Below are 23,869 nucleotides of genomic sequence, written 5' to 3'. Positions count from 1 at the left end.
CAGACCACATGGACTGAGATTGGGGCAGGGAATGGATTATCAAATGAATAATGGGGTTTGGCTAGAATAGAATGATGCTAAGGAGACACATATTTGAAGTTTACCATAGTAGGTTCATAGGAAGGAAAATAAATTGTTAGTGTCTTTACTGTTCTTTTTACCTATTGTCACTTTGCCCTGACTGAACTGAAAGTGACAATTTAAATGGCTCTGTAGGTTTTATGCCACCATAATTAACTTTATATTGTTCATGTTGTCTGAGTTGACATTACCACCAGGTCCTCCTGGCCCACGGGTAAATTCTTTGTTTATTTTAGATCTAAGAAGCTTAAAATTGATATCTTCTAATATGTGACTGTGTTTTGCTCTTAATACTAGTTCTTTAAGAAAGATATTTAATGAAAACATATTTTGTTTGATTATATCTTTCCCATTCTACACAGTGCAGGCTGCTGTCAACTTTAGGATCTCAGGATTTGTTGTTGATTGACTTATAGCTTCCTCATGTCCGAGTGATGAATGTGACTGAAAACCCCCTCCCCAGCCTGACCTGGGTTGTCTCAGTAAGCTTTAAGACTACTCTTTTCCTGACTTGCAAAAAGGCTCAGGAGATTCCAAGTTATATTGGGAACTGGTTAGGCTGAGCTTTTCTCACCTTTTCTCACCCTGTGGCTGTGAAGTTACTGGAGGAGAACTGAGTGACGAAGTTTACTGTCCTTGATTTTCCATCACGGGGGCATTATAACCACAGGCTTGTCTTTATGATCCCCAGGTCGAGTTTGAGTGGCTGAGACAGTTTTGGTTTCAAGGCAATCGATACAAAAGGTGCACCGATTGGTGGTGTCAACCTATGACTCAGCTGGAAGAGCTGTGGAAGAAGATGGAAGGCCTGGTAAGTATCTGGGACCGGATTTCCTGGGATGTTGTGCTCTGGCAATCCTCGGCTGCCTAATTTGCATGGGTAAATGCAAGAGAAAGACAAATATCATATGATATCGCTTATATGTGGAATCTAAAAAAAAAATGATACAAATGAACTTATTTACAAAACAGAAATAGACTCACAGACATAGAAAACAAACTTACGGTTCCCAAAGGGGAAGGGGAGGCGGGGCTGGATAAATGAGGAGTTTGGGATTAACAGATACATACTACTATAAATAAAATAAACAACAAAGACCTGTGTAGCACAGGGAACTATATTCAATATCTTATAATAATCTATAACGGAAAAGAATCTGGAAAAGAATAGGTTTATTTTTTATTTTATTTTATTTATTTTATTTTTGGCTGCGTTGGGTCTTGGTTACTGCGCGCGGGCTTTCTCTAGTTGCAGCGAATGGGGGCTACTCTTCGTTGTGGTGTGCAGGCTTCTCATTGCGGTGGCTTCTCTTGTTGTGGAGCACGGACTCTAGGCTTATGGGCTTCAGTAGTTGTGGCTCACGGGCTCTAGAGGGCAGGCTCAGTAGTTGTGGCGCACGGGCTTAGTTGCTCCGCGGCATGTGAGATTTTCCCGGACCAGGGCTCGAACCCGTGTCCCCTGCATTGGCAGGCGGATTCTTAACCACTGCGCCACCAGGGGGGCCCTAGATTTATATATATATATGTATAACTGAGTCACTTCGCTGTGCACCTGAAACTAACCCAACATTGTAAATCAACTATACTTTAATTAAAAAATAAATAAATAAAGACAAAAATTTCTAAATTAGTGAGTTAGGTTACTCTTGGTAAGGTAGTGGGAACAGCCAGGGATTTTGTCAGTACAAGCTTAGTTCAGTGCAATGAACCTTTATTGAGCGTTTCTGACATGTAAGGCACCGTGTTAGACATACACTGGGCAGCGACGATGAGAACAGTACAAGTCCTAAACTTCATTTGCATTTTCATATGCACCAGGCACTATTCTAAGAGTTTTCCCTATATTAATTTTTAAAGTTCTTACAACAGTCCTGTGAGGTGCAGACACTGTTATGAACCTTAGTGTATAGACATGAAAACCAAGCCCTAGAGAAATTAAGTGCCTCGCCCAAGGTCATGGAGTAAGTGGCAGAGCGAGACTGAAACCCAGGCAGCCTGGCTCTGTAGCTTGTGCTCTTAACCACTACATTCCGTTTAACAAGGAGAGAAGCATGAATATAGCCAGGTGTTGCATTAGCTAAAATGAAATCCTGTAATAGAGATTAAAAAAAAATCACCATCCAGAGGCCGGAGTATTAAATTCGGAGCACTGGAGCTGGGACAGTTGTGAAACAGCAGATGTGGCTTTTGGGGACCTTGGGTGGGGAGAAGTAGGGTCGGAGAAGGCATTCAGAGAGAAGCATTAGGCCCCGGGAACTGTAAAAACAAGATCAGGAGTGGGGAAGTACAGTGTGATCAGGGCATGGGATTCAGGGGATGTGTAGTAGGAAATGTAGCTAGAAGGCAAGTTGGGGCCACTTGGAGTAAGTCTGAATTACAGTAATAGTAATTATAGCAAATACTTATGTGATACTTGTTAAGTACCAGACACTATTTTATTTAACTTTTATGACAACCCCATAAAGTAGGTATTTTTTCCCCCATTTTACACATGAGGAGACTGAAGCACAAAAGGTTTACCTGACTTCCTCAGGGTCATACAACTAAGTTGGGGAGCTGGGATTAGGACTCAGGAAGACTGGCTCTAGGGTCATGCCGTGTACCACCTCACTGTTCTACCTCCAAATCGTCAGGTTTGGAATGTAGTGGAAAAGTGATAAAAGCCTGCTAAACTCTTGAGAGAGTACCACTGCACAGACTTTGAGATGTGCTAGAAACAGTGAACTGATTTGCAGAAATGGGTAGTTATTGCTAATCCCTATTTTATAATAATGAAAATATCAAGTCACAACCTTGAAGGGGCCCCAGTTCGAAAGTCTGGGTCAGAATCCAGAAGTCTCTGCTTTTCAGACATTTCCTTAAATCTTTAAACCGTGCCTTTTCATGAATATATGTCGGGGGGAGGAATATTGTAATCCTTTTAGTGTACTAATAGTATCACAAAAATGGATTTCTCCGAAGACTTGAATCAGTGCAAAACGGAGCCTTGTAAAACTGGGTTTGGAGGTAATGAAAAGTTCATGCTGAAATTTCCTCAGTTAGTTCTATTCCTAAAATTAGCCTGTGTAGAGTATGCTCCATTTTTATGGGATGTATACATAAAGGCAGCTTCATTTTTAGGGAATTTCTTTTTCACTGTGTAATTCTGGTTTTGTTTGCATCTGAGTTAGAACTTCTTTACTTGCCGAACCTTGACACTAAGACATCAGTTTGACTTTGGGATTGTAATTTGACAATTCTTTGAATTAGAGCTGGCAAACTCTAACAATTAAACAATTAGAGTTGGCAAAATAAGAAAGAAACTCACTGATTTTTTTTCTTTTATGTTTTTGTATTGCTTTTGTTCAAGGGCTTTTTTTTTTTTAAGTGAAATCTTTGGTTTTGTGAGCTTACCAGTGATGTTCATTATGAATTCACTTAAACTATTTAGTTATTTATATATTTTTTAATTTGGCGGTGATGGCACATTAGATCGACTGTCTCCCTTTATAACTCTTGTGTAAAAATACTCAAAAGAAGAACAGTCTTGGGAATTCTCCAGAGCGAGTTTCCTTGCAGTTGGTGTGGCATTACTAAGTGTTCTGAGTGAAATCAATGGCCTCTGTGTCTCAGCAAGTCTCAGGATGATCGTTATCAGCAGAGTGAAGGTTTGGGCCAAGATAAAAGGAATGGCACTTCTAAATTAAATTTCAGCTTCAAGCCTTTTTTTAAATGAGTTTTAGCAAATTCATAATAATTTACTTTTGCTATTGGAAGAGACAGAAGAGAATAATCTTTGGGCAGGTCTATGGTTCTGTGGCTGTTAGTGCAGTGCCATCTGGTATTTGTGTGTTCTGGGTGGAATTGGCACTGGCTGGTTACATTCCTACCTTGTCCCAGCCCACCTCATATTTTTTCAGTTGTGAGCAGTAGGGGGCAATGTTGAGCTACCAGTTTGAGGCCCCCAGATGCTAAGCCTTTCAGGAAAATGCAGACAAATGCACCATTAACTGTCCAGAATTATCCCTGTTGCTTCAAGTTAGCTGTAATCTCCAAGATTCCATAACACAGGAAATCAGTTGTGGGTTAACAAATTCAACAGCAATTTAACATAAAAAGTGCAGTGTTTGGTGCACATTTGGATTCTATAGAATTAGACTAAGCCAAACGGCCTTTCTGAATGTACTCACTTTGCTTCCAGGGAATATACGACTCAAAATGATGATCCTTTTAGACAAATGATTCTTCTTTATCGTTATGCTGCTTTGAATTGTAAAAATCACATGTGTGTTGTGGAAAGATTTCTCTAATTAATGTATTTTGTCTGTTCTGCAACATAGCATTGATCTCTTTTGGCGAGAAAATAAAACAAAAAACCTCGGGCAATATGTACGTTACTTTTCACCTTTTGCTTGTGATTAAAGCAACCTTTGACAGCCCTCATACCAGGGAAGAGACTTGTGTTGTAATTCCTCTCTGTCTCTGTGTTCATTTTTTTCCTTTGTGGTTGGAAAGGTGTAGTCTCAGGTAGGATATAAAAGAAGAACGGAAAATGAGCTTTGAAATCACATTTCTTCCATTAATGGTAATTGCTTCACATGTCATAACCAGTCACATATTTTAAAAAGTTTAATCAGCTGTGTCTAAAACTCCCCTAGCCTCCACTGCCAATCCCCTGTTCCAGCAAGCAACGTTTTTTTTTTTGTTTTTTTTTTGCAACGTTTTTTTTATCACACTGTTTATTCTTGCCGTTTCCCTCCCCGAGGATAGTTTTACTCTGGGCATGCTCTTGTGATGTAAATGTTAAACCTTATATTTGAATGACATCCTGATAAAATATCACATTTTCCCTGAATATTACCTCATGAAGTTATGAGCCATTAAGCCCAGAGCACCAGAACCCTTTCTTTCAACCTGGGAAGTTAGCCTAGTCTTGTCTCTCATTTTGCTATTCAGGAAGGTATTATGACACTAACACTATTCAAATATTCGTATTTGTGTTTTTTTTTTTTTTTTTAAACCAGCCCACCACCCCACATCCAAGATTAGCGTATTATGGAGAGACTGTTCAGGATAAGAGAGAGTTACCATTTGAAAGAAACTGTACAGGCTTTGCTTTCTGGGTAAAAAATATGAAAAGCCGAACTCTCCTGTGAGGTGAGGAAGTCTTGCTGTAGCCAGAGATTCAACGGATAGGCCATTTGTCTCTTAGGGTCTGGTATCGCACTTTGCAAAACTGACATTTATTTTACCTATAAAAATGTTTTAACACTATTGAATTCACAGTGATACAGAAAAGAATGCTAGGTGTGATGTCCTCTAAATTGATGACATTTATTCATTTCCTTTTGACCTTAAAAAAAAAAAAAAAAGGTCAATTTGGTATAATTCAATAAAATATTCTAGAATACTTTACAGAGTAAACATTTTCAGAAGTACGGATGATTTTTGTACTGGAGAGAAATTTCCTCCTTCTTTTTTCATTGCTTTTTTTTTTTTTTTTTTCTAGAAGACAAGGGTAGATCTTGATCGTTTTGAATGTTTTGAATTGCATTTCCTGTCTTGACAGTTCCTCGTGCTGGGATAGCAGTGCATTTATATGGCAGTTGGCCTTAATAACCTTCATTGGCTTTAGTGGGTCGGAGCCAAGACTGGATTATTTTAATGTATCCGTTTTGAAACAGTGTAAAACACAACGTATAATTATGTTAGGTAAGCTATCGGCTACATTTAATTCTACCCATTTATGTTAAAATTTGGCACGGGAGAGCAGAGAGATGTGGAAAACGAGTAGGTGTTTTATTTAATACTGTTACCAGTTTCTTGCTGTTAAAGTTTTAAGAGAGAAAGATAGTTAAGAATGTGAAAGTTGTCCTTTAAGAGTTAGTTGTAATCGTTTAGTTTCAAGATGAGTCATGCCTTTCAGCTTGTCATTCTGGCCTGTGTAAATCATCTGGGAAAGCTCAGGCCATGGAACCTGCCGGTTGCTGTCTGGCTGAGCCCTTCTTAGTGTAGGTTACACTAAGGTGGGGAATGATTGGGCCGAGGAGCAGTTTGTTTGTTTTTGGAGAGATTAATGAAGCTATCATCACAGTGCTTTAGATTAAATTCTTTGTAACTGAATAGAGGAACAAGGCTGCTTTTTCACATACTGAAATATATGCGAGGTATACTGGTTTTTGCCATCATATTATAGTTCAGTTAGCTAAGTTCATTTTAAACTTTCTTCCAAGATTAAAGATTTTTGGGGGTGTGAGGAAGAAAGTGATGTAAATATAAATGTTAATTTTTTGTCCATATTAACGGTGGAGTCATTAACTTATATATACATATATGTGTGTGTATGTGTATATATATATATTATATTTATATATCTCTCCCCTTTAACGTTAATGTATATACTAAATTATATTTGCTAATATTAATCCTGTTTTCCATTTTTCAGAGTTAGCATTTCTGATATAGGAGCAAAGTATATTATAGTAATTTAGGATCTGGTGTGAAATGTCGAGTGGTTTTAAATGAAGATTTAAACTCCCTTTTCCCTTTTTTGACTGGTACAGTGCTGAGTGGCTCAGGAGAAGCACGGATTGGAGGCAGGTAAACAGTCACAAGCACCCAACAATTCAAATTATGTATGCAGACTCTGAGCTCTGGGACCCTCTATGTTTGTTTAGCTTTGGAAATTTGGAGAAAAGAAAAAAGTCACTTTTCAACTATAGTGGCTTAAAACCCTTGGCTCACATTTTTTCTTACCTTAAACGTGTTCACTGAAGGTTGGTTCTTTTCCATATGCCTCCCTCTCCACCCCTACTCCAATTCCACACCTCTGTATTATTCTATTAAGAGTAAAATATCTGGGGGGAAATTGTACATATAATTTAGCAATGAATTTTGAACAGGTTTTGATGTCTTTGATTGCCTTCTGGATTTCTCTCAGATTTTTCCAGTTTTTTCCTTTGTTGCTGCAGACTTAATAATGAATTAAGAAAAAAAAAAGTGTTGTGAATCCTGTCTTTTTGGGAAGAAATTTACAGTTCCAAGAGAATTCAGGCTTAAGCCTCAGAAACAGAATGTGCATGGAAAGCACAAAGGACTGTGTTTATGATTCTCTTTGAAGTGTTTTTGCAACTGGATAAGGAAAATTTCAGAAACTGTCTGATAGTGTTCAGGGTAAATACTTAAACCCCTTTAGAGAATTTCACACACAGATACTGTGCAGCAGAAAAAAGGGATACTTATGTTTCTTAAAGCTACTACAGCCTACAGCTTTGTACTTAAAGACAGAGGTGTTGAATAGAATTCTACTGAGGATACATCCAGTGACAATATCTCCAGGAACATCAGAGCAAACCAGTGGGTAGGACTTTCTGTTTTTAACCCTTCCATGAGCTGTGTGAGAGCTGAGCTTTATTGGTACCAAGGACTAGGAAGTGCCTGTTACATTCCAGGAATGTTAAGAGGATTGTTCCAGTGCCTCTGCTCTGCTCACCATGAGAACAAGGCTAAAAATGCTGAAGATGGTGAGACAAAGCAGCAGGAGCCGGGAGATTCCAAGGGAAAGCCTTGCCATCTCTCGTAACTCTTATTAGTTTGTGGAGAGAAAAACGGAATAAACAGCCAAGGTTTCTATGTGAGCCTGGTTTCATAGGCTTTAGCTAAATTTTGTTAGCATTTGTTACTAAACACACAGACACACACACACACCCATTTCACATATGGTCGATATATTTTTTAAGTAGACAAATTCTATTGTTAATATATAATTTTAACTACACTGGAATTCAGATTGATGTAAAGGTGCGAAGAGCCCACTAGTTTTCCCTGGGGAGCTATTGGAGCCTTGGCTGCTGGAATTTATTTTGGATTGCTTTGACTAGCAGACCATCGTAGCATTTCAGATGTGAATTCAGAAACCTACGGACCAGATTGGGATGTTAGGAATTTCCATTTTTCCTAGAAAAGATAGAGCATAAAACAAATGTATACTTTATTTCCTCTGGGTTTTTTTGGGGTAGGGAGTGGGACAGTAAATTCAGCTCTAGTCTGTCATTTATCTTTTTATAAATATCTTTGACATATTCTACAAGAAGGTCAGTCTAAAGGAATGAAATGATTTAAAAAAACAAAACAAAACAAAACAAAAAACCCGACAGGCCTACGGTTTTGCAAGGGAAGCAAGATTTCCAAAGGCTACGTACCAACTGTTGGGAATATTAATCAAGGTCTTAGGATCTTATTTCCCAAGGTGGTTATTGAATGGTCCCTAAAACTGTTTCCTTCTGAAGAAAAGTGTTTAGATGATCAAATGAGAGAGTTTGTAAAATATAAAAGTACTATACACATGCAAGTCATCACCAGGAGTGATTTTAGAAGGAAGTGTAAACAGGTGTCAATTTTGGACCCCTTACTTAGAGGTCATTTGACTGAGTCTCCTTAGTGCCAGCATCCCTCCCTGTTTCCCATTTCCCTTCGTCTAGAACTAGGGTCAGTCCTGGAGCTAAAGGGACTCACAGTGGTCTGGAGCTCAGGGCTACTCTCGTAATGTTTCTCCTTTACTGTGGGCTAAATACTTTGGGAGGCGGGGCTGGGAATCTTTCCATATTTTGCAAAAATGTCTCTATGGACAAATGTGCTCCAAGGGCCGAAATCCCAGAGGGCTCTGGGAACACATTAAGTCGACTCTTTTGTGCATTAAGGGTAACATAACCATCATCCTGCTCTCTTCTTGTTGACATCTGTAAAAAATGACCTTTTTTTTAAACCAAAGGAAACTGATATGTTGCCTTTTCGGTCTTCCTGAAAGAATCTCTGTGATCATTTGCAGATGATATTTTTAACACAGTCTTTTCCCTAACACGTAAATTATGGTCAACTTTTTGGTATTTGCTTACACAATCGCAGCCCATCTGGAACCATCTGTGACAATCTCATTTGTAAATTTTTCCTTGATGTGTATAAAAATCTCAGATAATCTCCAACTTGGTTTTGATTGATTGACAAAATTAGCCTTCACATAAAAATCTGGAGTCTTATGGCCATATTCAAAATTAACTTTCAGTGTTCAAGACAAATCTGCTCTGGTTATAAAGACCTGGAACAGGTGGTAGCTTGATAATATATATCCCACTAACTTAAATGTTATTAATTTAAATGAGCACTTACGAAATTGCCCAGAATTATGCATCAGATCTTCTTTAACAGATGTTGAGGGATTAAGAAGGCTTGTATTTTATTTAACGTCATAAACTTTTCATGCAGTTACCAGTGAAATTTTTTTTTTTTTAATTTTATTTATTTATTTATTTATTTATGGCTGCGTTGGGTCTTCGTTTCTGTGCGAGGGCTTTCCCCAGTTGCGGCAAGTGGGGGCCACTGTTCATCACGGTGCGCGGGCCTCTCATTATCGCGGCCTCTCTCGTTGCGGAGCACAGGCTCCAGACGCGCAGGCTCAGCAGTTGTGGCTCACGGGCCCAGTCGCTCCGCGGCATGTGGGATCCTCCCAGACCAGGGCTCGAACCCGTGTCCCCTGCATCAGCAGGCAGATTCTCAACCACTGCGCCACCAGGGAAGCCCACCAGTGAATTTTTTAACGGACGAAAGTAGTGGGATATGCCAGTCCTTGTAATAAATTAGTATTTTCTTGGTACTGGGGTCTCATATCTTGGGCCACCTGAACCGTAGTTGGGAAAGGTGTGCCCTCTTCAGCCATCTAGTAATAAGTATCTCAAATGTAACAAATCCAAAACCAAACTCTCGATTCCCATAACTCCCCCTAGCCTTTCTCCCAGTATTGCACAGTATTGCACAGCCAGAAACCTTGGAGTTGTCTTGATTTATCTCTTGATTTATCAGTGAATCCAGTTAGCTCTATTTTCAAAATAGATTCATGATCTAACTACTCTTTAGCACCCTCTCTGCTACCACCTTGGTGTAAATAACCTCCCTGTTTCTACCACTTATATGTTCACCCCTGTTAGAGTATTCCTTTCAAGTATGTCAGGTTATTTCACTGCCCTGGCCCAAACTCACCATCCCGTTCAGAAATCCAACTTCCTTGTGAGGGGCCTAGTGCCCTCTAGGATCTGTCCACCCACTCTGTCCTCTCCCCACCTAAGTCTTTTCCCCCCTCCCCCTCCTAGCCTTCTTTACTGTCTTTAGAACATGCCCGGTTTCCTCCTGCCTCAGGGCCTTTGCATTTGCTGTTGCCTCTGTCTGGCACATTCTTCCCTCTCCTGACTTACTCTGTCACTTCCTTCCCAACTCTCTGCTCCTGTCCCTCCTTGGAGAGGGTTTTCTCTGACCAAGCTCTCTCTGGTTGCAGAGCAAGAGTGACATTGTTCTGCTTTCCCTCCTACTGCACTCCCCTGCCTGCCGTGATACCACGTATGTGTTTACGGTCTGCCTCTACTTATAGAGTCCTCACGAGGGCAGGGACTTTGTTTTATTCACTATTGTTTCCCCAGCTCTTAGAACAGTGCCTGATATTTAGTAGGTAATCGACCCCTCACTTGTTAAAGAAAATCAGGAGTTTGGGATTAACAAATACACACCACTATATATAAAATAGATAAACAACAAGGATGGGCCTGCTGTAGAGCACAGGGAACTATATTCAATGTCTTATAAATAACCTATAGTGGAAAAAAATCTGAATAACAAAATATATATATATATATATAACTGATCACTTTGCTGTATACCAGAAACTAACACAACATTGTAAATTAACTATACTTCAATTAAAAAAAAAAGAAATGGGGAGTTCCCAGGCAGTCCAGTGGTTAGGACTCCACGCTTCCACTGCAGGGGGCCTGGGTTCAGCCAAAACAAAACAAAACAAAACAAAAATACGAATTCATGTTGGGTCAGCATTCCAGCCTTGCCATTTCCTCACTTTCAGGCTCAATAGCATAGCCTTCAATACATTCTTTTTAACTCTGTACATTTTCCTCAAATGTTAGGTCCTGCTTCACAGGAATATTTTGGGGTTAGTTTTATTTTTAAACCAACATAACCCTCCTAGCAGTACCCCCAAAACATCTTGAACATTAAAAAGTAATAATAGGGCTTCCCTGGTGGCGCAGTGGTTAAGAATCTGCCAGCCAATGCAGGGGACACGGGTTCGAGCCCTGGTCTGGGAAGATCCCACATGCCGCAGAGCAACTGGGCCCGTGAGCCACAACTACTGAGCCTGCGCGTCTGGAGCCTCTGCTCCGCAACAAGAGAGGCCGCGATAGTGAGAGGCCTGCGCACCGCGATGAAGAGTGGCCCCCACTCGCCGCAACTGGAGAAAGCCCTCACACAGAAACGAAGACCCAACACAGCCAAAAATAAACATAATAAATAAATAATAAATAAAAAATTAAAAAAAAAAAGTAATAATAATATCAAGAGCGCAGAGGATATACCAGAATGTTCTGTTTTATGCCTTCGGCATTTGCACTGTGAAGATGGAGCAATCACTGGCGAACAACTTATGCGAATAGGAAAACTCTTTTTTTAAAAAAATGAGAGATGTAAGTAGGTTATTAAGTTTCCCCGAGTAATAGTGCTGTGAAAACTTAGAATCATGGTGTTTTTGCCTCATTTGTTGGCATTCTCCGTATTTTAGACTTCCCTATTCTTGAAAAACTTAATAGAGTACAGTTGTCATCAAATTAAATGAGTTCCCCAACAGAGCTTGGACTTTTCATGACTAATTTCCCAAGTTAGATAGGGAAAGTGGCGTGAACTGGACAGGTGTGGGGTACAGAACTAGGGAAATCTCTGAGGGGCAAACTGACTTCTGCTCGACAAGCTGAAAACTGATTAAAATATTTATCATCCTTTGGGTATGCAATAGCTTTTGATGATGGAAGGCATGTTAATATTCATCTTTGCTGCTTGTCTACCCTTCAGACAGATCCCAAGAAAGGATGTTCAGATGACCAGTTTTCTCTGCTCACCAGGAGTCCTTGAGACCCAGTACAGCTTGGAACCAAGAAATGCCTTGTGATGTGATTGAGCTTTTTCCTCTGGGGGATGGGGATGGGAGGAATACAAACCAGGAGAGACCTTTGGACTGGAAAGCTTTAAAGGATTACTGCTTTCTCACAGGAAGTCTTTTGCCAGAACAAAGGGAGAAGCTTGGTCATTTTATAAGCAGCAGAACTGCCGAGGCCAAGTCCATGAGGCTGACTTGGCTCCTTGGGGCGATCTTAGCCTTACAGAGGATTTTGGGGTAAATGCCATTGGGGGCTGGAGATTACCCTCTCCTTCCCCCTTCTCCTCCGTCTTTATTGAGGAAGTTGTTTGCTGCTGATGCCCAGGTCTTCTGACTGGTTCTTCTGGAGTGCTCCATCTCGTTCTCATCTTGAGACGGAATAAGTATAGATGGTGTCCACTTAGGCAGGCACGCACAGCATAAGGTGGCCTGCTGCGGTTCTCAAGACCTGTCTTTTTTTTTTAATTGAAGTATAGTTGATTTACAATGTTGTGTTAGTTTCAGGTGATTCAGTTATATATATATATATATATATATGTACACACACATACATATATATACACATGTGTGTATATATATATTTTTTTCTTTTTTAGATTCTTTTCCCTTATAGGTTATTACAAAATATCGAGTAGAGTTCCCTGTGCTATACAGTAGGTCCTTGTTGGTTACCTGTTTTATATATAGTAGTGTGGGTATGTTAATCCCAAACTCCTAGTTTATCCCTCCCCCCCTTCCCCTTTGGTAACCATAAGTTTGTTTTCTATGTCTGTGGGCCTATTTCTTTTTTTCTTTTTTAACCTTTATTATTTTATTGGAGTATAGTTGATTAACAATGTTGTGATAGTTTCAGGTGTATGTGAGTCTATTTCTGTTTTGCATGTAAGTTCATTTGTATCTTTTTTTTTAGATTCCACATATAAGCAATATATGATATTTGTCTTTCTCTGTCTGACTTACTTCACTTAGCATGATAATCTCTAGGTCAAGACCTGTCTTTTAATTTTTTCTTTTTTTTCTTTAATGGGAGAAAGAATCTGGCTTATTAGTTTAGTTAATGAAGCAGTGTTGTTTTCTGTCTTGATTGGAATAGCCTTGATTAATATTTTTGAAGGCAAGTAAGAGCCCTGAAAGAAGCTGACCTTTTTATTGAGCTGTCTGAAAAACCTGGCAATTGAATAGAATATTCTCATAAAAGCAGCAGTATGTGAAGACACTTAGTTTCTGTCTTTAAAATCTGAAAATTCAGAATCTTCCCCCTTTTGCATTTTAGTTTCTATTATTCCATGCTGAGATATTTTTATGAAAGATACCTTAGAAAATTGGACAATAATGGTATATTTGAAAACTCTTAAAAGAGTGAAAAAGAAATGTTTTTCTTCACCCTAGTCATTTAATCATTCATCTGCTCCACTTCACATAGTGTGAAGTTATACAAAAAGCGAGGACTTGTGTCTCCCAGGTTGATAAGGCACAAGGCAGTAAGTAATTCAAAGGGAGGAAAAACAAAGGAGAAAAGTGAATTCTGACAGAGACCTTTGGGAATACAGAGGATTTTGATAGCTAGAGCCAGGTAGAGTCTGCAAAGATGGCCGAAGCAGAGACACTGTAGTGGGAAAACACAAGCTCTGCTCACAAATTTGATTAGACTGGATGGAGTGTGGTTTGGGTGAGTCCAGTAATGAGAGAGATTAGGAAGCTTAACAAGGACCATCTTTTTCTAATGCATTTCTCTGTAAGGTAAGGCACTCTCACCCCTTAATAACTGGCTTCCTATCAAAGTCATGGGAAGCAAAGTGCTAAACATGCACAACTAAAAATAAAATGAAACTAGTTTATTATCTTGCATTTGCAAAGATTTTACTTGGGAAACAAGTCAAGATTGTATTATTTGCACTGACTCCAAGACCTATTTGCATCCTGAATACAGCGAACAAGCAACGCTACATTTTCAGAAGGAGAATTACAAATGAGTTGAGGCTTTTTCCAACGAAGGTCTTTTTTATCTTTTTTTTTTTTTCCTCAAAAATTGAATACCGGACCTACTGTATAGTACAGGGAACTATATTTAATATCTTGTAATAACCTATAATGGAAAAGAATCTGAAAAAGAATGTATGTGTATACATATATATGTAAATAAGTTTGTATATATCTGAACCACTTTGCTATACACTTGAAACTAACACAACATTGTGAATTAACTATACTTCAATTAAAAAAAAATTGGATACCAGCCTAATAATTTTGGACTTTGGTCAGAGGCAGGTCTTCCCTTGTGGGAACCACCTGTGATTCTCTTCCGTGTTTAGGAACCTTAGGTCTATTTCCTTTCTTTTCTTTTTTTTGGATATTGGAATTGTGGTTTGGAGGAAATGACATCTCCATTGCCTTTTCTAGAGGCAGCAGTCTTGAAGACGTAAGTACTTGCATAGAAGTATTTTGAAATACAGTCAAAGTGTCATTCATGAGTTACTTGATTTGGTTCAGGATAGCAGGTGTGGTAATCTGTCATTTCCACCGCTGAAAAAGAGCGTTTTCTTTCCCATGCGTATCTCCCCATTCTTTGGCTAATAGCTCCAAGTTAGTGATTGTGCACTCCACGCTGTCCTGCATTTGCCATTGCACTTTGGCATGTCAGTCACACCACTTGAAAGACGGAGTCAGTGTTCGGAATGTAAATTGTGGCTGTTCATTCTGGTCTCTCCCACCTTTATATATAGATTTCTGCTAGACGTTCACTTTTTCCCTCTCTGTGATGTTTTTATTTTCTAGTGACTACTTTGATTACTTCCAATGCACGAGGTGTTAATTCTTGAGTGATTAATAACTCTCTGTGAGTTTGTTCTTCAGATGCGAGCTTCTGCAAGATTGCCTTTACTTTGATTCTGTTTGGGAATCTAAGGTCTTGAGATAATGTAGAGGCCACCTTATTTATTAGTGAGATGGAGAAATGGCATTATAGGGCTACTGTTTATGTACCAGAGAACCTCATGAGAGTCACACCCAGGTGGTGCTTTCCTAGAGAACCCAGTGGACTTCGTACTTTTCAGAATGCCTTCTACTTTCATATCTCTTTTTTCCTCACAGTGCCAGAGAAACTGGTAGCAGAGATGTAGGCAGATTTGTCATTGTCTTTCCAGGCTGGAACATTAATCCCGTGCCCTTTATTTTTTGACTGTACCGTGGTACCCACACTGCTAGGCTCTGACAAGCTGAGGTCAACTGCCGCGGAATCCTGGAGCATCAGAGTTGGAAGGGACCCAAGAGATGGTCACCGCATTCTCTTCTTTTTGGCAAAGGAAGGGCTCAGGAGGTCTTGGGGGCAACAGAGCCAGGTACTGATGGACATAGAACCCACATTCCCCAATTCCCAGTTCAGCATTTTCCACCGTGCGCTAAGTCTCCCGGTGTCTATGCCTTCTCTGATGCATTCACCAACTTTCGGCTGGATGCTAGTAACAAAATATGATAAAAGGAATGTTTCTCTGGAGTCTTTTCTCTGCCTGTGTTTGGGGCTGGCATATCAAAATTAGGCTCTTTCGTGTTGAGGGAAACAATTGTTTCTGTTCATCCAGCGTCCGTTCCTCCTTCTCTAACAGCCTCTGTATGTTCTTTTGGGGACCAGCTTCTTTTAGTGGATGCAGGTGGAGTTGCATTGCCTTCGTCTGGCTACTCCACAAGCACGTGACCTGAGCTAGGTCTTTCAGATCAGCTCTCCCAGGACTATTTGCTGACACGTGCACATGGCGCAGAATTCAAGAAGTATCAAAGCATATACAGTGCAAAGTAAGTCTTTCCCTCCACTCACTCTCCCAGACACCCATTTCTTTTTCCCCAGAGGCTAGCGCTATTCACAAAAATTTTTTTGTACCTTTCCAGAGATATTCTATATACTTACAAATATTTATGTGCTTTTTTTTTCAAATGAATAAACACTGTATCTTAGAGATCTTTTCATATTTGTACATTCATTTAAATAGCTGCATAGCTTTTCATTGTATGGTGTCATAATTTATTTAACCAGTCTCCTACTGTATTCAGTCTTCTGCTTTTGTAAATAATGTTTTAATGAATATCCTAATATAGGCATACCTTGGAGGTATCGTGGGTTCGGTTCTAGACCACTGCAATAAAGTGAATTTGCAGGAAAGTTAGTCACTCAGGTTTTTTGGTTTCCCAGTGCATATATAAGTTATGTTTACTGTAGTTTATTATGTGAATATTTTTAGAATCGTGTCTAAAAAATGTACATACCTTAATTTAAAAATACTTTAAGGCTAAAAACTGCTGACTATCGTCTGAGCCTTCAGTGACTTCAAAAGTCATAATCTTTTTGCATTAACAACATCAAAGATCGCTGATCACAGATCACCATAACAAATATAATAGTAACGAAAAAGTTTGAAATATTGTAAGAATCACTGAAATGTGATTCAGAGACACCAAGTGAACAAATGCTTTTGGAAAAATGGCTTGCTTGATGCAGGATTGCCACAAACCTTCAATTTGTAAAAAATAGTAATATCTGCAAAGTGCAATAAAGCAAAGTGCAATAAAATGAGGTTTCCCTGTACATAAGGTTTCCACATATAACATCTATGATAATACCTAGGAGTAAAATTGTTGGATCAAAGAATATGTGTATTTTCAATTTTAAGAGAGAAGATCAAATTGCCTTACATAGGTAGAGTGTATAGCAGAATTTGTGTGTGTGTGTGTGTGTGTGTGTGTGTGTATGCCTGTGTATTCATATGTAGAGTTTATGTGATGCAGTGCCTATTTTCCTTACATCCTTACCAGTGGCAGTATGTTAACACTTTTTGCAATATGATTGATGAAGAATGGTTCCTGTTTTGTTTACGAAGAAACTGAGGCTCAGAAAGGTTAAGTGACTTTGTTAAGGTCACAGAAGTAGTGAACGACAGAACTGGGGTTTGCAGTTAGCCGAGGCAATCTGGTTCCAGAGTCTGCTCTCTGAATCACTATAATAATCTTAGCTAAAGCTCCATTCTGTTACTTGCAACCAAAGGATCCTGACAGATTTCGAGGTTCCAGCAAGGAACACTCATATTTCCTTGGCTGGTAAATGTGGGAAATTGTTCTTTCACCCTGGAGTTGTCTGCCAAATCATCTGAATCAGTCCAGGTGATCAGAGCAGTTACTCTGACATCCAGCGATAGTGTTATGCAGTGGAATTGAGTTTTATACGGGAAGTAGGTGGCCCTTTACCCTGCTGAGTCTTGGGGTCCAATGCCATAGCTCTTTTCATCAATTGAAGGGAAAGGGGGGGGGGGTCTCCTTGCCCCTGGAGACATGGCACGTTACCTGATTTTCTGTTTAGAGTTACATTCCTGTTGGATTCTATTCAGGTCTGAGTTTCGGTGGTTATGTTCTGCTGTGATGAGCCTCCGTGGCCTCTCCTGCTCACCTTCATGCTTCCTCCGCCTGTCAGGCTTCATTAGGTCATTTAAACGATGACTCACTTTCTGTTCTGGGCCCTTTTCTGCTTGGCCATGGAACTGTGAGTTCAAGTCTTCACCCTGCACACACAGTTTCTAGGTAAGAGTTTATTGCTAGAAGACTTCGGGGAGGATTGAGATGACTGGGGAGTGGTTAGAATTATATTTGCAGGTAAAGGCAGGGATGAAAAGGGGTCACAGGAGGGGTAGAGAGCTCTCCTTTGACCCTTTCATAAACTGCGTCAGTAGACTCTAATTCTCAAGAGTCGGGTGGGGTCCCCTCTACCACTCTGGGCCCTGCTGGGTCACATCTCTTGCTGTGTTGTAAAGTCAGGTTCTACTGCTGATAGCATGGCACATGGTATCAGTCACCAAGTCACGTCAGTTTGAGCCCCTTCCCCTTTGAAGTAGTCAAGCTTAGATACTTTCGGGTTAAGAGCTTTAGCTCTCAAGTTAGTCGAGTGTGAGCCCTGGCTCCATCATTTAGGAGTGTATGATACTGGGCAGTCACATGGGGAGGCTCAAGTTTCCTCATCTGTAAAATGGGCATGATGAAAGTACTGCCCTATCGGGATTGTTGTCTGAGGTAACAGGTGTAGTGTTTCGCACGTTGCCTGGCATATTTTTAGCATTATTGTTTTGAATCTGTCCTCTTCTTTCATTCCTCCTGCCATCTACTAATTCACTGCCCCCTCACCTCTCACCTGAGTCATCCCTCCAGCTCTCGCAGACTCTCAACTCATCTTATGGTTACATATGCCCTAGAATCGATGCTTTCCATTCACGTCTCTGTTCAAAAGACAGCACAGAGTGGCCCTTTTCTTTCCCTTTTTACTCTGCTTCATTTTTCCTCAGAGCATTTATCCCTATCTGAATGGACGTCTTATACATTGATCTGTTTCCTATGCTAGAATATAAGCATCTTGAGGGCAGGGACTCTGTTTTGTCTCTGCCACGTTCTCAGTGCCCACGTGTCAGAACACAACACCTATTTGTTGGGAAAGTGAAGACACACATGCTTTGTGGGTGCAGGGTCTCTCTTAGTCACCTCCTTTGATGTCTTTAGTGCTTCGTACGTGGTATTTGTTGAATGGCCTGCTGTCCCTTCTTCTGGACTCAGTCCAGTTTACAAACTCCCTTGTTTAAAGACATTCGAGAATTATCCATTACCAACTGCAGAAACCTTATCTTTTCAGTCTTGTATGGAATGTGATTTCTCTGCGTTCGAGGCATTCACCATTAGGTTGTACGTGAGAGACACCTATGCAGCTTTTCAAGGATGTGAGCACCATCTCCAGGGACTTGGGTTCAACAGATGTAGCTTTCAATCTTGGCTGCACGTTTGAATCATTCAGGATTAATTTTTTAAAAACATCACGTGGGTTCCACCTCCAGTGATATTGATTTAATTAGTCTAATCTGTGGGCCCAGTGGATTCCAGTGTACAGTATTGCCAAGTTGCAGTAGGTTTAAAAAGCCTCACAGGTGATTCTGACATGGGTTCGGGGCTGAGAAGTACTGTTCAGCAGGTAAGCATCTGACCTCTCACCAAATTTGATTTGATTGAATGGACAAATACATGAACGTATGAGCCAATTAACAGGAAAGATGTCTCACTTTAAACCAAAACAAATGTATTGAGTGCCTGCTGCATTTCCTAAATTCTGTGGAGGACTCAGAAGGGAAACAGCCATCTTTATAATTGATATTCAAGGTGGAAGGAAGAGGATGTCGGTCAAAGGTACAAACAGAGATGTGAAAGCTTGGAAGATGGTGGGATACACGTGGATGGGTAGGATTTCGGAAGTCTTCTTGATCAGCAGGGACTTCTGAATTAAATCTTATAGAATGGGGAGAATTTTGGCAGGTGGTGATGGGGATGGGAAGAGAGTAGACATCTCCCATGGAGGGAATAGCATGTGTAATGGTTGAGGATGGGAAAAGCAGGTTATAGTCAAGCCTCCTAAAGTGGGGCTGGCAGTGCCCCAAAGCTAGTCTCCTTCTAGAGTTCTCTAACTCAGGAAGTGGTACCACTACCCACCTCGCTCTTCATGAGAGAAGCAGGGAGTCATCCTTGAGACTTCCTTCCCCCTTCCCACCCACCCTACATATCCGCTCTGAGAACTTTTATTCCTGAAATATCCACTTTACATCTCTGGTGCTACCAGTCTGGTCCAAGACGCTATCACCACTCCCCTGGGCTCTTGCAGTAGCTGCTCTCTGGTTTCCTGTGTTCTTCACACGGCAACCGAGGGCAGTGTTTTCAAATGCAAATCTAATCATGCCCCTTCCTGTGTCAACTCCTCCATGGGTTCGAGTTGCTCTCAGGGTAAAGATTAAAATATTTTATCCTCAGCCCACCTCTTTTGCCTTTCCTTCCCTCCAGCCACTTCACTCTCCGTATTTCTCACCACCCTGGCATTTTCTCAGCGAAGCCAATGCATTGTGCTTCCTTCTTCTTCAAGGCCTTTGCACACATTGTTTCCTCTTCCTGGAATGTCTTCTTTCACCAAAACATAGGTGTAGATTACTTCTACTCTTTTTTCAGATCTCAGCTCAGTTTGCCGCTTCCTTAGGAAGGACTCCCTTGACCTGTCCAACTGGTCCGGTCCCTGTGCTGTCCTTTCCTGTTACCTCCATGAAAGCCACGCCCAGAAGCTCGAGCTTTATTCTGGAGGCATTGAGCATTTATGGCAGATAGAGCTTAGGAGCACTTATCAGTTTCATGAAGATCCAGTGCTGCTAGAGACATTAAAATAGATGAAGTGATTTTGGGTGGTTAATTTGTGAATCTCATTAACCATCATCCCTTGGCAAAGAACAGGGAATCGTTGATCATATTGTAAAATAGAATGTGAATAGCCATGTGGTTTCTTTGTACAGATTCCTCCCAATTATTGGCATACAAGCCAATTCCATAGTATTAATTTGGGTACTGTTCTCTGCAATAAGACAGCCCTCACCAAATTTTCTTTTTAAGAGGCAAGTCGAAAATGTACAACCATTCCAGGTAAGCCTCCTGGTGAAGCCATTGTCCAATTCTTAACAGTTATGAACAGATGAGTGAATTGATGAGGATGAGGGGAGGATAAGCTGCCTCTGGGTGAACCTCAATTATGCCTTCTGTAACTATTCCTTTCCTAATTTTAGTATCTTCCAAACATCATTCACCTTAGACTTTAAGAAAAGCCAGGGTTCCTAGGGGTGGTCACATTTTTCTCTCCCTTGCCAGACATAAGCAATCCGGGAACCTTGGCCACCGACCTCTTCCTGTCAGAAAGGTCAGGAGCCTTTGTCCTTGGTACTGCCCTATGCTTGTCTAGGTTGAGAGTCATGTGACAAATCAGGAAATATCAAGGGCCCATATATTTTGGCACTAGGAGCCATGCAGAATTTCGACAGTCGTTTCAACAGTGTCATTTAGATGCCATTCATTCTTGTTCTTCTTGTGTTGATGCCCAGAGTCACCATCCAGCTTGAAGGGACCAGGAGGGTCTCTGGTCCAGGGTATCCTTGGCACAGATACAAGAATCCTCATGCTGACTGAGTTGGAATCTCCTGGTGAGAAGTGATTTGTTGTCCTGATTAGAATGTAAACACTTGTTGCAGTTGAGTTTTGTCTCTCATGTGAGTTTTATTATAGCCTTCTGTGTTTATAAACATGTCTCGAGCATGAGGGAGAAATGTGGTAACTTTCAAGCCCCCAAGAGAGTATCCATTTGTTTTCTCTATGGCCTGAAATTAAGATAACTTAGCATCCTTCCCTGAGAGTCCCATATCCCTCTTGCCTTGACCGGCTGGCCTGGGATGGTGCCCAGATTGCCATTTCCTAATTGTTCCATCTTCTTCTAGTAGGGTCTGTAAAGTTTTTTGACAAAGTACTTTTTGTAGTCAGTTGGCATTTACTAGAGGGATGCAAAGTCCAGGTCAGGCTTCAGCCGAATCCAGCAAACAGATACTGATTTTTTTGTTTGTGTTTTAAGATTTAACTTAGCAAGCAATGGAGAAAATCAAGAGTTGCTACACCTGTGGAGCTTACATGCATGTTAAGGAAATAGATGTACACATATATAAGGCATGATGTGGAGTGTCAAATGAGAGGTGGAAACAAAATGTTGAGAGAGAGTGCCCTGGAGAATATAAGTCAGATTGAGAAAGCTGGGGTAGGCTTCATGGAAGAGGAGGTTTCCTTTTCATTGTACCTCGAAGAGTGAACTGACTTTTGATAGGCAGAGTTTTTGCAGGTGAAGAGGAGGGATGGGCCCCATTTTAGGCAAGGGCTAAAGCTCTAGAATACTAGGGCTCAGCTCTAGAACACTAGGGCGGGCTTGCAGAAATGGCAGAGTACGTTGTCACCAGTGCTTCGAGTACCTATTGGGGGTGGAATGGAAGACAGAGGAGCAGCAGCCTAGGAACTAGAGAGCAAGTGAAAAGGAGAGAATGGGGCCAACTTATGAAGAGCCTTGAATGGCATGCTTAGAAATCCGGCCTTTATTCTGGAGATCACGGCGGGGGGTGGTTTCAAAGATTTCTGAAGAGGATTCATTTTTCAAAAGTGTAACTGGCAGCAGCACAGTGGGTAGATTGTAGAGAGGAGAGGCTGGGGACAGGAAGACCTGTTGCAGATATCCTGGTGAGCAGTAACGAGGTTCTGAACCAGGGCGGTGATAGAATAAAAAGAGGGATGAATTCCAGGGTTTTGTTTTGTTTTTAGAGAGGTACATAGAACTTCGTAATTGGATGTTAGGGATGAAAGATGAGGAAGAGTCACAGGCCATTTTGCACGATACCGAGTCTTAGTTCCTAGATGGATGAGGATACCATTTACGGAGCGAAGGAACAGAAGAGGAGGACGTGTAGGGCCATACTGAGTTTGAGGATCCAGTAGAACATCTAAGAAGATCTGGAAATCTCAGAAGGTCTGAAGTGTGGTCGAGTCAGACCCAAGTATAGATTTGGGAGCTGGATTCACGTCTTCAGTAGGCATTCCTTCCGCACCTGTCACGTGCCAGGCGATGTTCTCCCATATGTTCATCCACGCTTGAAAGCTCCTGACACACGGCAGCCATCTACATGGAGACACAGCGGAAGGAAGTGGAGTGAGGGAGCGAGAATGCAGGTGAAAGATTCAAGCAGCATCACAGGCGGAGTGTGGGGTGACCTAGTATAAAGGACAAGCACAGGAGAGCCAGTGAAACAACCGGAGATGGCAGTCAGAGATGTGCGAAGAAAACCGGGAGTAGATGGTAGAATTGAAGGAAACATAGTGTCAAACCCCGTGGAGAGATGATTAGGGTCAAGAGCGACCCTACTTTTGAATTCAGCGTGGAAAATGCCGGTAGGACGGTAAGGGCAGAAGGACAAGGGGCCTCTTCTCAGGCCCTTCAGTTTGACCTATAGCATCCCTGGAAGACAGAGCTGCTCTGAGAAACTTCCTCTCAGATCAGATCACAACAATGTACAGATGGGGCCTTGCAGTTAGCTGTCAGAATTCTGAGTCCCTCCGGCAATCAGCCTGTAGACCTGCAGTTGCCCAGTAGCTGACTAAATAAGGGCTGACTTAAAGCCATGAACATTTTAATTTGCAAAACCATTGTTGTATTCAATCACAAGTGGGGGGCAACTTAGCAATGCATCTCCAAAATGGCACTGGGCGCTGGCCATGGCTTTTACAATTTATGTTGAAAACCAACATTGACCTCTGTGGCATAAAAAAACAGAATGTTGAATATTGTGATTAATTTGGTCTCTAAGGCCAAGGAAACCGTTCATGCTGTATATCAGTTGTAAAGTTGTGGTGGTAGTTATGGGGCAAAATGAAAAATCAATACCAGAACTACAGGATCGCTCTCTTAAAATCCAAGAGGCGTTTTGTTGCAAATTGCATGGAAGAAACTGACCCCCAAAGGGACAGACATACCTTCTTTATTGCACAAGTGTGTGTCTATTGTGGAAAAGCCGAGGAAAAGGGATGGGTCTTATTAGAGTGTAGCTGGGGTACTAGGAGAAGGATCAGATTGTTGCAATTTCGAGTAAAACCTCACTTACAGTTATGTGTGTCCTAAGGCAACCTCAGCTAGTAATCTCCAGAAGGGTTGTGTGGCCAGAAGCCAGGATTACCTGGGTTACACTTTAGCCTCTGCTAATCACATGCTGCTGTTAGACAAGTCTCTTGCCCTCCCCAGTGTGTTCTGTGGTTTTCTGTGTTACGACTTCAGAGATGCATTGACATACTTGAGTGGAAGAGGAGTGTCTTCCATTAGCATCATTATGAATAAGACACCCAAGGGGCTTGTTTATGTTTTCCATGCCTCCAAGTGGGAATATACTTCTTTTCTGTCAAACCTCTGTGTTTAAGGGA

At 41.0% G+C, this 23,869-nt stretch overlaps 1 protein-coding gene across 4 annotated transcripts in view; it reads left to right on the top strand.

Annotated features, from left to right (window-relative positions):
- FTO (FTO alpha-ketoglutarate dependent dioxygenase) overlaps positions 1-23,869 on the top strand; it is a 374,801-nt gene that overhangs the window by 168,077 nt on the left and 182,855 nt on the right. For all 4 annotated transcript variants that reach the window (XM_082366673.1, XM_082366672.1, XM_082366670.1 and 1 more), the window contains exon 7: positions 773-892. In XM_082366673.1, the coding sequence (XP_082222799.1) occupies positions 773-892 (120 nt within the window). The remainder of the gene's footprint in view (positions 1-772; positions 893-23,869) is intronic.

This window comes from Balaenoptera borealis (genome assembly GCF_965194805.1).
Source record: "Balaenoptera borealis genome assembly, chromosome: 19".
NCBI lineage: Eukaryota > Metazoa > Chordata > Mammalia > Artiodactyla > Balaenopteridae > Balaenoptera > Balaenoptera borealis.
Note: the sequence above shows the minus strand (reverse complement) of the source record. Positions and strands in the feature narration are given on the sequence as shown.